The sequence below is a fragment of the Dasypus novemcinctus genome, chromosome 9 (genome assembly GCF_030445035.2).
Source record: "Dasypus novemcinctus isolate mDasNov1 chromosome 9, mDasNov1.1.hap2, whole genome shotgun sequence".
NCBI lineage: Eukaryota > Metazoa > Chordata > Mammalia > Cingulata > Dasypodidae > Dasypus > Dasypus novemcinctus.
Window position 1 is genome coordinate 115,797,985 of NC_080681.1, and position 13,413 is coordinate 115,811,397.

General features: G+C 46.4%; 1 protein-coding gene across 8 annotated transcripts in view; it reads left to right on the forward strand.

Annotated features, from left to right (window-relative positions):
* The window catches only part of UBR4 (ubiquitin protein ligase E3 component n-recognin 4), a 142,140-nt gene extending 132,299 nt beyond the window's left edge, over positions 1-9,841 (forward strand). For all 8 annotated transcript variants that reach the window (XM_058304262.2, XM_058304264.2, XM_058304270.2 and 5 more), the window contains 4 exons: positions 2,497-2,721; positions 5,917-6,007; positions 6,667-6,829; positions 9,442-9,841. In XM_058304262.2, the coding sequence (XP_058160245.1) occupies positions 2,497-2,721; positions 5,917-6,007; positions 6,667-6,829; positions 9,442-9,506 (544 nt within the window). In that variant the 3' untranslated portion in view covers positions 9,507-9,841. The remainder of the gene's footprint in view (positions 1-2,496; positions 2,722-5,916; positions 6,008-6,666; positions 6,830-9,441) is intronic.
* The last annotated feature ends 3,572 nt before the right edge of the window (positions 9,842-13,413 follow it).

Here is a 13,413-nt window from a genome sequence, read left to right on the forward strand (position 1 = left end):
CGTCCTGTCTCCCACCATGGGCAGCAGGGCTTTCTCCTTGGACTGACGTTCAGCCCAGAGAGAAGCAGGAACTGGGAGAAACCAAGCCATCAAAGCCTCTACTCTGTTCTCCTGGATGGGAGGAGACCACAGGTTGGAGCCACACTACAATCTTTTGGCAGTTGTTAAAAGTGAAGGTTCCACATCAAGGGGATGCAGCAGAACTAAGGACTGATTTAGAATAGATCTATATTTTTATCCATTTATATATTTTGGAACAGTTAGTTTGATATCTAAATTATAATTTTAAGGAAGCACTCAGGAGGATAGAGAATATTCTTCTTTAATTCCACTCCCAATTTTAAAGGCAAAATAAGATTTAGTATCCCTTATCTCTTTGGTTTGATTTAAATGACTTCATACTTTTAGGCCCCATCTTCTAGAAAGCCTTAAAAATCTGTTGGGCAGAGAATTGACAGTCCGTGGAAAGGCTGTGGGAAGTATACAGTAGGCAGCTGCAGCTCAGTTTAGGCACCAGGACAATCTGTCTCTTAGTTTTTCTGATCCTCTCTTCAACATTGTTATTTTCTCCCTCCCTCCTACTTCCTTATGAAATGGAAGACTGACCTCCAGACCACATGTTTCCTTATTAAAAAACACATAGGCAGGTCTCTGGGAGTACAGCAGATCAGCTGCTGAACTCATCAGGCTGTCAGAAAAACACCTCGTATCGCTGACAGTGTGGACATTCCCTCTTATCCAGGCTGCTTCAGCCCCAGCCAGTTGCTAATTGCCACTGTTCTGTGGCATTAGGTAGAGTCTTGGTTTTTGCAGAGGCATGTCTCTTCTTAGAAGCCAGGAGGGGAGGTGGACTGCTCTTTTCTCCAGGAAGAAAAGCAGACCCAGCAAGGCAGCATGATAAGCCCAGAGGATTAGAGCTGGTGATTCCAGGTGTCCCTGTGTTTCTCAAATGCCAAACGTTTGCAACCCTGCTCGGGTCCGAGTCTGGCTGTGTAGTGATCTTGGTCAGGATACGGTGTTAAAGGGGCTGACCTGGGAGCTTCACAGAGGCCCTGTTTCTCATCCACCAACTGTTTCCCCAGCTAGCCATTTCACATGTGTGTGAGCTTGGTCACAGGGTTCTGGGAGGGGAGGGGTGAAAGTGCTTTTGGTAGAATACCTGAGTATATATACAGCTGTGAGGCACCATGCCATGTGAGCCTCAGTGGAGCTTGAGCACGTCCTGCATTTGCATACTTGCCAGTTCCAGTGGCAAAAAGCTTTTGATTCCCCATAGATCTGGAAAGTCAACTGAGTGCATCCCTCTGTTCTACCCATGCCCATTCTTCAGGGAGCAGAAGGAAGCAGGGTGTCCTTGCATCATACCCTCCTGTTCTGCCACTAACCTGTATTTGTGGCAGTGCCGGTTGCAGACCTGGTAACTTGATTCCTGCAGCTACAGTTGTTTGGTTTTGTTTGTAAGGGCAAAAGTATCCTGACCTATGATTATTCCCCTACAGAATTAGGATAGGGCATCAAGCAGCGGTGGCATAAAAGCACCATCTAGGTTACAGGGAGAGAGTATAGTCAGACATCGTTGAGCAGGAAGGACTCTGGGGATCTCTCAGTGTAGATTCAGTGACTACTTGTCAGAGCTTTGTCACAGGAGGGAGAATAGTGATGGCTCTTGAGCCAGACTGCCTGGGTTCAAGTCCAGGTGTTTCATGCCCCAGCTGGGTACTGGACAAAATATTTAACTTCTTTGTACTGGAATTTCCTCTCCTAAAAAATTGGGATAACAATAGTACCTGTTCCATAGGGGTATTGTGTCGATTAAATGAGATAATCCATATAAAGCATTTATATCATCTTTATCATTGCATTTGAGGCAAGAATAAGAAGCAGCCCTTGCCTGCAAGAAATTGTGTTTTAATGAGGAAAAGAGGGCACATAAGATACATAAGAAAACAAGAGAGAACCTAGGAAAGGAACCAAAAGCAAATTTAATACAAACAACTTAAATATCAGACTGTATGAAGGAAGGAGAATTCAGACTGTGGGCATGGAGCCAGGGTATCTGGATTCACTTACCTGCTTTGTGACTTTGAAGAAGTTGCTTCACCTCTCTGGGCCTTAGATATCATAGTAAAAGGGCGGTAGCTATAATCTTCCCAGAGTGGTTAGGGCAGTGACATGGGCAAGGGTTTGCAAATGGACCTTGTTCATTGCCTGATATAGAGGAGGTACTCAGGGACCAGTGGTTGCTGGGAATTATATCAGAGCTCAGGTGGGGGTGAGGAGGGAGCATTAAGGAAGATGCTTGGAAGGGGAAGAAGTACATGAATTGTCAGAGGGGAGGTAGGAAGAGTATTTAAGGCTGGGGGTGGGGGAGTGCTCCATAATCCAAGAGTTCAATATACTTTTTAAAAAGGCCAACAAATTGAGCAGGTCCTCTTCTCCACTTGCTGCTGGTGCCCTGCTTCCACCCTGGTCTCTTCATTGCCCCTTTTGTTCCAGAACCCGAGCAACTTCCCGAGAAGAGAAGAACCTCCAAGGCTTTCTGGAGCAGCCCAAGGAGAAGTGGGTGGAGAGTGCCTTTGAAGTGGATGGGCCCCACTATTTCACAGTCCTGGCCCTGCACATCCTGCCCCCTGAGAAGTGGAGAGCCACACGTGTGGAAATCTTGCAGAGGCTGCTGGTGACCTCTCAGGCCCGGGCAGTGGCTCCTGGGGGAGCCACCAGGTCAGTACCTGCTTCCCGAAGCCCTTCCCTAGGCTGCCTCTTGCCTGGGTTATGTATTCCTAGTGTGTTTAAAATGACTTAGTATGTGCGTGTGCTAAGTAAAAGAATGCTAATTTGATTCAGTAATTGACACTGACCCTTCTAAGTCTCTGTCATGCCCAGAGTCTAGGGCTTATGACTGGCAGTTATTTAGTCACACCTCAGTTTTGTGTTCAGCCACTGGAAAGGTGTGGAGCCTGGCTCACCTACTGTAAAAAATTTTAGGGAGGAAGCCTACAGTGCACAGGGTGATACTACTAACAAGGAGAAGTCAGGCCAGCAGGGGCCTAAGTTGGACAACCAGGTCTTCAGAATCTTGCTGGACTTGACATAACTAGGAAAGTTTTAGCATGACTGAGGTTGGGGGTTTTCTTTTCCGTTAATTAAAAGCTCGACATTCACCTTTGGGTGCATTTCTCTCCCATCTGTCCCATGTTCCATGAGCTTTTCTTCTTCTGGTCCCACTCTCCTGTTCATGTTGATACACCCCAGAGAGGGACTAGCATTTCAGGAAGGAAGTGGTCTTTGTTTTTATGACCTTGTGCTATGATTTGGGTTCGATGGGAAATGTCTTGAGAGGAACAACTGCAAATAAACAAAAACAATAAGCTTTTTGAGATGACCATAACCCCATTGATTGCTGTGCACAGAATGGATTTCATGGGCACCTCTCATGCCTAACAATGGCCCTGAACCATCTCTGGCCTGGAGAAATGACAGGAAGGTATGGATTTGTCAGCTTGTCCCTGCCACTTCAGTGAAATCTATCTCTTGTTCATTTTTGGAAGATCTGTGTTTCTCACTCTGCTTTAGCCCTCTGGATCCTTTAGCTGAAGATCAGAGGAAACATTTCTACATCTGTAGGCTAACAAGGGAGCCAGAGGGAGGAATTTTAGGCCTCTGACAGACCTAGTAGAAAGGATCCAGGTGTCCAGCTTGGAGTTCTGATGTTGAGTCCAGTCAATACCAGCTTGTTTTTGTAGAGTAGGAGGGAGTCAGGCTTGTTAGGTTGCTCTCTGCCCCCATTCTAAACAGAACTTTCCAGTGTTTCCCAAGAGTCCAAAGCATTAATAGGTAACTGGCTGTTAGAAATCAAAAGTTGATCTTCAGGGTGTTAAGTTGTTGGTAATCCATAGCAAATAAAGTGGCTATTCACTGGGCACAGGTTCTCAGTGGCAAGTGTGAGAGCTGAGCCCACAGGAACTGTTTTGCTTTCCATTAGGAAACCAGAATTCATTTCTGTCCCAGGCAGTTATGTTTTGAAAAGCTGATTTGGTCACAACTTAAATTAGGGAATCCAGTATGAGTTATACTCATGAGTCGTCATTTTCTATATATCAGTTTAGTGACCTTTACGAATTAGCCTTAAGTAATTACGTTGGTCAGGGTCACTCAAGATTCCTGCTTCCCAAAGCAAAACAGCCCCAAGGAAGGACAAAAGCAGTCAGTGGTCTGGGGGCCTTGCTTGAGGTATCAAGCATTTGCATGGTATCAGGACACCCTCAAAGGAGAGCGTTTGCTGGAAGGACACTTAGAGGGTGTCATCCTGGTACAGCAGTGTCATCATCAGCTAACTCTGACCTAAGTCCTGTATATTGTGGGGTGGGGGGACAGTAGCAGACATTCAAAAATGTAGCTGCCAGAATTGGCACACGAAAAGTTGACTACTGCATGCTTTACATTTAGGGAAAAAGGCTGCTCTGCAAGGAATTTGCCGAGTACTTAAGCCTGGGACTTTCTTGGCTTTCATCAGAATCTTCTCTCTCTTATCTGCAAGTATGCAGAGTTGCAGAGACATGGATTATCATCCTCATTCAAAGGACCCACCTTCCAGTAATGTTCATCTTAGACTAGCTTCCTAATGCATGGTAGGCAGGGGAGAAAGTGGGTGATTTGGGGGATTTTGGAGTAGATGGAGGTTTCAGGGAGAATGTTTTAGCAAACAGGGAGTTATCATATTTTATTATTGATTATTAAAGCTTTACTTTTGTTAATTAAACATTTGCTGAACACCTTGTAGGTGGTCTGTCCCATCATGCTAGTCAGTCCCTTGATTTGAGGCCCATTCAATATAGTTGTAGTTTCCATAATAATTAACCCCCAGGCTGGTCTTATTTTTATGATTCTTATATAGATCCCATGCAAATGTGTGCATGCACACACACATATTAATTGTAAACTTTGGTCATGGGATGCATTCCTCATTAGTCATAGGTGTAGAATACCCCATGACAGGGTTTCATCCAGCCTTTGCTACCTTATTACAGATGTTAAGGCAGGTTCCAACCAAACCCTCCCATAGATTTATTGGACGGTAGACCCAGGATTCTAGCACCTGTATTTCACTCGCTGTACAGAGGGGAGTTTAGTCTTCCTCTGTTTCATGGTGGTCCTACCTCAGACCAAGAGTGTCTGCGGAAATGGCAATGGACATTTCAAAGGCAGAGTCCTCAATATTCCAAGAGACTGGTCTTTAATTCTGGGTTGAATCATTGGCTTAACTAGGGATGATACTGGTTAGAAACAAAGGGGTGTAGAGAACAGCTCTGGGATTATCCCAGGATTTAGGAGGTATCAGGGTGGTGGCATGTTCCATCCTAGATATTACTATTGCTCAATGCCAATTTTCTCCCAGCTTGCTGGTTTTTTTGACACAGCACGTAATTGACAATTTACTGTTTGGTTGGTTTAGGTCTGCTGATTATAAAAATTCTCCCAGTGGGAATGGAGACTCTGAAGTAGAGCCTTGTTGCCTGCTTTATTTTTTACGTTCCAACAAGTCCAAAGGCTTGTCTGGGGGGGGGGTAAGCACAAGGGCAACACAGGAGCCCTTTGCATTTCTTTAAGCCAGTAGCCTTTTGACTGCTATGTGGCAATTTATATCTCAGCTTACCCAGATTTGGAAGAGTCAGATTTAAAGATGCATATTACATGGAACATTTTGTAGTAAGTAAACACAGGGGTCCCAAGGCTTCTAGAATGTCTTGCCCAGAGCTGCTTTTTCCCAAGAAGAGAGGCAGGTAACTAGAACTGTGTGGTACATATATCACTGTGATTCTTCCCTCTGTCTCAAACTACTTTCTTTTGCCCTTGGGAGTAACCTTCTAGGGTCTTCGTGGAGATTTTATTTTCATGAAATGTGATTTTGTTTTCTAGGCTGACAGATAAGGCAGTGAAGGACTACTCTGCTTATCGTTCTTCCCTTCTCTTTTGGGCCTTGGTCGATCTCATTTATAACATGTTTAAGGTAAGGGAGCCATTGGAGGCTCAGCTCATTTCTGCAAGGGCACAAAATATCTGCACTGCTGGCTCTGACCCTGCTTGGCTCCTGGGAAACAAACTACTTAATTTGAAGGAATTTATACAATAAGTTTAGACCCATACACCTCTGATGTACGTTGGTAGCCAAGACTTGTACCTGCTCCAAATCCACTTCAGTTGGCAGATCTTCCCCGCTGAGTGATCATTGGTTTGCATCTGTCCCCTCTGTTTGGATGAACTTGGTTGTCCAGCCCAGTTCAGAATGACACTCTCAATGCATTGAAAGAATCAGTGTTCTAGGGTGGTTCTTTTTATAATTGAAATGAAACAGCTCAATTGGAGCATGTTGACAATTCCTTTTTCTTTGGGAAATGTAGACATGAACTGTGTAAGGAGTAAAGAATGCAGTCACTTGTTATAACTTGTAGGTTCAGGTGACACAGTGCATAATAAGGGGGCTAACAAAGAATGAAATTAAGTTTTGTTGTTCCTGGAAGCAAAAATGTATCCTCCAGGTAGAACTTTGATGTGTTTGGGGAAGACTCTTGTTTTCCACAGGATTGAAGCAGCTTGACTGGCTTAAAACAAAAGAAATAGCATTAAGTAATCCACCTCCCTGTCTCTGTCTCCTGTTGGTTCTTGTAGAAGGTGCCTACCAGTAACACAGAGGGAGGCTGGTCCTGCTCTCTAGCTGAGTATATCCGCCACAATGACATGCCCATCCACGAAGCTGCCGACAAAGCCCTGAAAACCTTCCAGGAGGAGTTCATGCCAGTGGAGACCTTCTCAGAGTTCCTTGATGTGGCTGGTCAGTGTCCAGGTTTTATTGTTAAAAGATTCTCCCCAGCAGAGCCCCTTGTCTGCCTTAGTGGGGTTGACCATAGCTTTCATCTTCACACACTAGAAGAAACGCAGCCGGGAACCAGCCTGTTGGCTGCCACTGCAAGGACTAGGAGAGCTATTTCAATGCCAAGCCACTACAACAATAGCAGCTAGCATGTATTGAGTGCCTACTACATCCCAGGGACTATGCACCATATGGACATTATCTCAGGTAGTTCTCACCCTGTATGAGAGAGGAACTGATTATCCCTTTTTCATAGATGTAGTAACTGGGACTTTGAAGATTTAAGTTGCCAAGGGGACACTGCTAGAAAATGGTAGAGCCCCTTTGATTCCTGGCTTCTCAGAGAATTAACATGCAAAAGGAAGTGTGAGGTGTTTGGATTCACCTGTCTTCTTCCTGCCTCTTGGGGACTGAGACCTCTTATGTCAGAGCTGCCCCCAGGGAGACTTGAAAGATTCCAACTCTGATTCTTAAAGTAGGTATTAAATACCAAAACAGCAAAGAGTGTCTCTGAGTGTCAGAATAGGGTAGTGCTTTGAACTGTTGTCATATGAGGAACCTTGAGTCAGCTCCTTGTCCCTCAGCCAGTAGAAGTGAAATTCATTGTTCTTCTCTGGTAGATTCTTTATATAACACATTTGTCATTCTAATAGCAAAAACATTAAAATGTAATAGCAAAAACATTAAAATGTTTTGAATTTCATAACCGAGCATCACGTGAGAGCAGGAGGAGGCGACTTGGGCCCATACCTGGGGGGATTCCATTGTAGCCTTCCCTCAGTGCAGTCCTAGCACAGATGGCTCCTGGAGCCAATGCAGAGGTAACCAAACCTGCCTACCTCTTTTTTTCATTGACTTCTTTCACTGTATCACTTGTTTTCTGATGTTCATTGTGGGAATTTTGTAACATAAAGAGGCAGGAAAAATATTCATTTCAGATCCCACTGTCAAGAGAAAGCTTTCATTAACTTTTTTTTTAAAAAAACAAATCAATTTTATTGATACATATTAATAAAGCATAAATCCATCCAAAGTGTACAATCAATGAAGCATAGAGAGACTGAGAGGGGATGAGTTTTGTTTTATTTGGTTTTTGTTTTTTATTAGTATTATTATTGGAATAATAAAAATGCTCTAAAAATGATTGAAGTAATAAGTGCACAACAACGTGATTATACCAAATACCATTGATTCTATTAACTTTTTATTTTTTTCCTGTCCATATTTTTATCTGCTAGGAAAAAGATCCACTAAAGATCTAGAGTGATGAATTCCTCTTTACTCCCAGCTCAGACCAACTGAGCGATTTTCCAAAAAGCCCTGGGGCCTCTGGTACACCTGCCTCTGCCCTGGCCTCAGTGGGAGCTGTGTGCTGGCATGGGACTTGGTCAGTGTGGTGCCCTCCGTCCTTCTACCTGTGGCCTGGGTGGTCAAGCATCGATACTGCTCACCTCAGTTCTTTTATTAACACCACCAAGACTTTAGTGCATAGACACGCAGTCACGTTCATACCTTAGCTACATGCATTGTTTTTTCTTCCCAAAAAGCTACCCCTGTTGGGGAACAGGTAGCCTTGTTTCCCTGTGTCCTCTTGACTGAAGAAACCTGGAAGGTTGGGAGCCTCTGTAGTCTTCCTTTCCTAGGTCAGGCTTTTTACAGCATGACTTTATTATTTTGTTTAAACAGTCAGGAAATGCCAGAATATCCGACACACCCTGTTCAAATATAAGGACAAAAACACCTTCCAAAGCCAACAAGGGATGCCTCTGTCATTCTTCCCTCCATTAGTGCCGATGCTTGGGAGATGGCTTTCGTTTGGGATTAACGACTTTGTGTTTGTTTAATGTGAGGCTTTGGTATCTCCTGTGCCCAGTTTGGTGAGGGCTGGGAGGGTGGGCCACAGGCAGAAGTTAGCATCGACTTGAGGTAGTAATCACTTATGCTGACTGAGCACATTCTGAGCACTGAGCACTTTCACATAAACTGCCTCATTTAATCCCCCCAGCAGCACAGCAAGGACTCGTCACTGTCCCCATTTGATAGTTGAGGAAAAGGAGTTTCTCATCTTTGGCAACTTGCTCAAGGTCCTAGGATTATGGTCAGATCTAAACTCAGGAGGCTAGGGTCCTGCTACCCTGCTCTGCTCCTTCCAGACCTCGAAAGCAGTGGTTCTTCACCTTTCTTTGGTCCCAGATCTCTTTGAGAATATTGAGAAAGCTGTGGACACTCCATCCAGACTTCCCTCCACTTTGCACTCAGTTTCCCCCAAAGTGGGTCTGTGGACCTAGGTGTAGACCCTCTGCTCTAGGGACACAGTAAGGTTGGCCTTTACCATTTCAGTGCCTTCACCCCACACTGTATCACCTGATGCCATAATAGGATTCCTCTTACAGAGCCAGGGTATTTGTTCGTTGACTGTATCCCCAGTCATTACTGATTTTTGAATGGGCAGCTGTGTTGGAGCTTGTTGGAGTACAGTGTGTTCTCTGCATGGATTCGGCAGCCATGACTCAGTGGGGCTGGAGGCTGTGCCTGCCAGCTCCTAACCAACCCCTGCCTGCTCTATTTTCCAGGTCTTTTATCAGAAATCAATGATCCAGAGAGCTTCCTGAAGGACCTGTTGAACTCAATCCCCTGACATCCACATGGAAACTGCCACTGATGAAGATTGAAGCTAGCTTGCCTTCCATTCCTCTGTGTTCTTCCTTCCTTTTGCATTGATTTTTACCCCCCAGGGGATGCTGCATTATTACCCGGCTCTCCTTCCCTCCCTCACTTTTTCTTGGAGTGGCTTGGGGTTTTAGGCTTCCTGTTTTATCTTGTGTGTGTGGTGCACTAGCTATGAAGTTGTCTGTAACCCACGCCACCGAAGGACCTGTACATACCTAGGAGCCATGAGCTGTTCTGGCCAACTTATTACTTGAGTGTGCACATCTTGGGAAATAAACAAATGACTTAATACACATTGAAAAAGAAGGTGTTGACTGCTGCTTACGCCCATCCTTAGTGACCCTGGCCCAATGCTCTTCCCTGATGGCACAGCTCTGCCCGACATCAGCACAGGAAGACTGATGTATCCCAGTTGCTGTCTCTGAGCCTCTTTGCCTACCAAATGCAGCTGATCAGCCTGTCTGGGTATTTACAGCCAAGAAGTTGGGGCACCACATTTGATGGCTCTGATTTTTTCCAGAACAGCCCACAGCATGTCTTAACTGTCCTTAAGAGCTGGAACCTCCCTCCACCCCTCCAAAAAGAACCTGGAGCCTGATGATTTTCTAGGTCCCCTCAGCTGAAGGAAAGCTCAGTGGAATAGGGTCTCTAGTCTTTTTCTACCAGAGTCCTTAGGAGCATGTGACATGCTCATGCTAAATGCGAACTGGAAATCCTTTGGTGGCTTCTCTTCAGGGTAGCCGTGTTGCTAAGAGAGGAGCTGCTGTTACTGAGTACCTGCTTTTAGCCAGGCTCTTAGTGTACTATTCCTGTTCCTAACAGTGCTGTGAGAAAGGTCCTATGAGGTAAAACCACTAACATACTTGCTCACTGTCACCCCGCAGATAGCTGCAGAGTTGTCAGGTTTGTGCTCTGAAGCCTGTATCCGGAACCACTGTGGCTGCTCCCTCTCGGGGGTTTCCGAGACCTGCTTCCCCACATTCATAAGAAGTTGTGCTCTCTGTAGTGAGGCAGCAAGGCTCCTGAGAGCCCCTCTCCAGACCTGGCCTCGTGGGGAGGAAGAACTTGCAAATGCCCATCTTCTTTTGATCCTTATGGGGCACTCTGCCAACTGCTTCTCTGAATGACATCGGCCTCCCCTGTCTTGATGTCCAGTTTGTGTGGCTAACTTCTTGGGCCTGGACCATTTAGAATCAGAGATGCCTCTGGGCCCCTCTGGAAGACTTGCACAGCTAGGACTTCACATCCCTTCCCCAGACCCCCTGACCGGGCAGGCACAAGCAGGTGCAAGTGCTGTACTCAGGAATTGAGCCAGGAGAGAGCGAAGTAGTCTGTGAAGAGCCCAGCTGCAGACCAGAGCGTGCACTTGATTGTGAGCACAGGTGCACTTCAGTGTGGGTGTCGGGGGACATGGAATTTCTGAGGAACTGATGTGGCTCCAGGCAGGAGGAGCAGTATCGTCTAAGGGTCAAGAGCACAAGCTTTGGCAAACTTTCACTCCTTTGCTCAAAACCCAGCCCCGCCATCTTTTGTGTCACCACAGCCTGCTTACCTGGGTAATGAAACTGACAGCATCTATAGGATAGGGTGAAAGTTTAAATGAGAATTTGCCTGCCTGCCACATGGTAAGTAAATAGCAGCTGCTCTTATTGTTAATTAACTCATTTCAGTCAATTAACATTCTGCCTTTTTTAAGGAAATGAGGCTCCATATCTTGGGTGAGGCCCGAATATATTGAGTGACTAAGGATGAAGGAGTTGGTCTCAGAGACACTTATTTTCATCCTGGGAATACAGTAAATTCATTCCTTCTCATGTGGCCATTGTCTCCCACTTCCTGGTGAGCTCCCCAAGAGACAGTTTCACAGACATTTTAGCCTGTGGAAAGGCTGTTCTATAACGCCCTGGTGGGCAGCAGGAGGGGGAATAAATTAGAACACCTGGGACAGAAAAGCAAGCAGGGTGGGGAAAGGGCCAGGGCATACAGGTGGTATACCTGCTTCCCGAGTGGCAGGCTTGCCCGGCTGTGTGGCACTGTTGTGGACTGAGCCTTGTTCTTCAGGACACCTCAGGTATTAAGTGTTGACATGGCCCTTTCTGAAGCAACTAAGCCCTCCTCATTGGCCCACAGAAGCACAGTCCGCAAAGCTTATTGCACGGTGCTACTCTTTGCCCTTCATGTATTTATTTCTTGCGAAGTCCACAGGGAATGTTGGCCCCAGCCCAAATGCATCTGGCCCCTTGTTTTCGCTGTTAAACAGCTTTTCCTGGTGCCTACACAGAGGTGTTTCCCAGTGGCTCTGCCACAGCCTTGACAAACTGCTGACGCAGTGGCCATGCAGGTGTGTGGCAGGTCCTGGGTGGTGTGGTAGGTGTGCTTGAACAGGAGTGGAAACTGGTTAGGGAGAGCGCTGCACCACCCCAGGCCCACGTCTTGTGACAGGAGCGCCAAACGACACCAGGCCAAAAACCACTTAGCCCTCTTCCCGTCTGTCCTGAACCATCTTCCAGACTTGCTCAACAAGCAGCCCAGTTGGGGAATTAAGCTGATTTCAGACATGCTACACCTAATGATGGCTGCACTGTTTAAGCCCCTGAAGTCTGTTTGGCAATATAGCTGGAGAAGAGATGTCAGCACCTTCTAGAATTGCTAAAGCTTTTGAGGTTCCTCAGTTGGTCTTGCATCTGTCTTGGCTCCCAGCTTTTTAAGTTTGGGACTCGGTGAGAGGTTGTGTGGGAAGCTTTTTATCACCAGCACCCCTGTACTCCGCCCCCGCCCCCCACCTCTTGTATTTGTTAAGATACCAGGAGCTACACGGGGTTCTTCGTGTTTAATTCTTGCGGTGACCATTACAGATGAGGAAACCGCTCCTTGCCTACTAGGGAACCGGGAGCTGGTGGCCTTACCGGATCTGTTGTACTCCAGAGGCTTCTCCCATCACACAGCCTCCCTTTGTTCAGTTACGTATTTAGTGTCAACGTGGGGCCAGTGCTGTGCTCGGTGCTGAAGGTCTCTGCCCTCCCAGCGAGGGGGAGGCAGTTAATAACTGAGGCAATGTGAGGCTTGTGGGATGGTGCTGTGGGGTACAGGAAGATCAGATGGGCTGTGCTAATGATGGGGTTCTATAACGGGGTGGTCTTACCCCAAACCCACAGGCCCTTTGGCTCCAGCCAGATTCCCACACTCATTTGTAGCAGGAGTGCTCTTGGTTACATATCTCATTGGTTGTTTAGCAAACATCGTCTTGCAACTTCGTCTGTGTTTAGCTTTCAGGGATTTTGCCAAGTTATCCAGATGGACAGGTATTGTCTTTCTCACCAGGTGGATCCTTTGAGGGACTGGAAACAAGGTAAAAGGGTGAGGTTGCCTCTGCCTTCCAGGCTTCAGAATATAGGCTGGGTCTGACCACTTCTACCTTCCACACCCTAGTCCAAGGCACTGGGTGGCTGCTGAATCTCCTCACTGGTCTCCCTGCATCCTCTTGTATCCCCCTACAGTCTGTTCTCTGAGCACCAGGGATATCATTTTTTAATGTAATTCAGACTGTTGTCCCCCAGTTCCACCTCTTTTTTTTTTTTCAAAGATTTATTTATTTATTTCTCTCCCCTCCTCTCCCACCCCAGTTGTCTGTTCTCTGTGTCTATTTGCTGCGTCATCTTTGTCCGCTTCTGTTGTTGTCAGCGGCACGGGAATCTGTGTTTCTTTTTGTTGCGTCATCTTGCTGTGTCAGCTCTCCGTGTGTGCGGCGCCATTCCTGGGCAGGCTGCACTTTCTTTTGCGCTGGGCGGCTCTCCTTACGGGGCGCACTCCTTGCGCGTGGGGCTCCCCTACGCGGGGACACCCCTGCGTGGCAGGGCACTCCTTGCGCACATGAG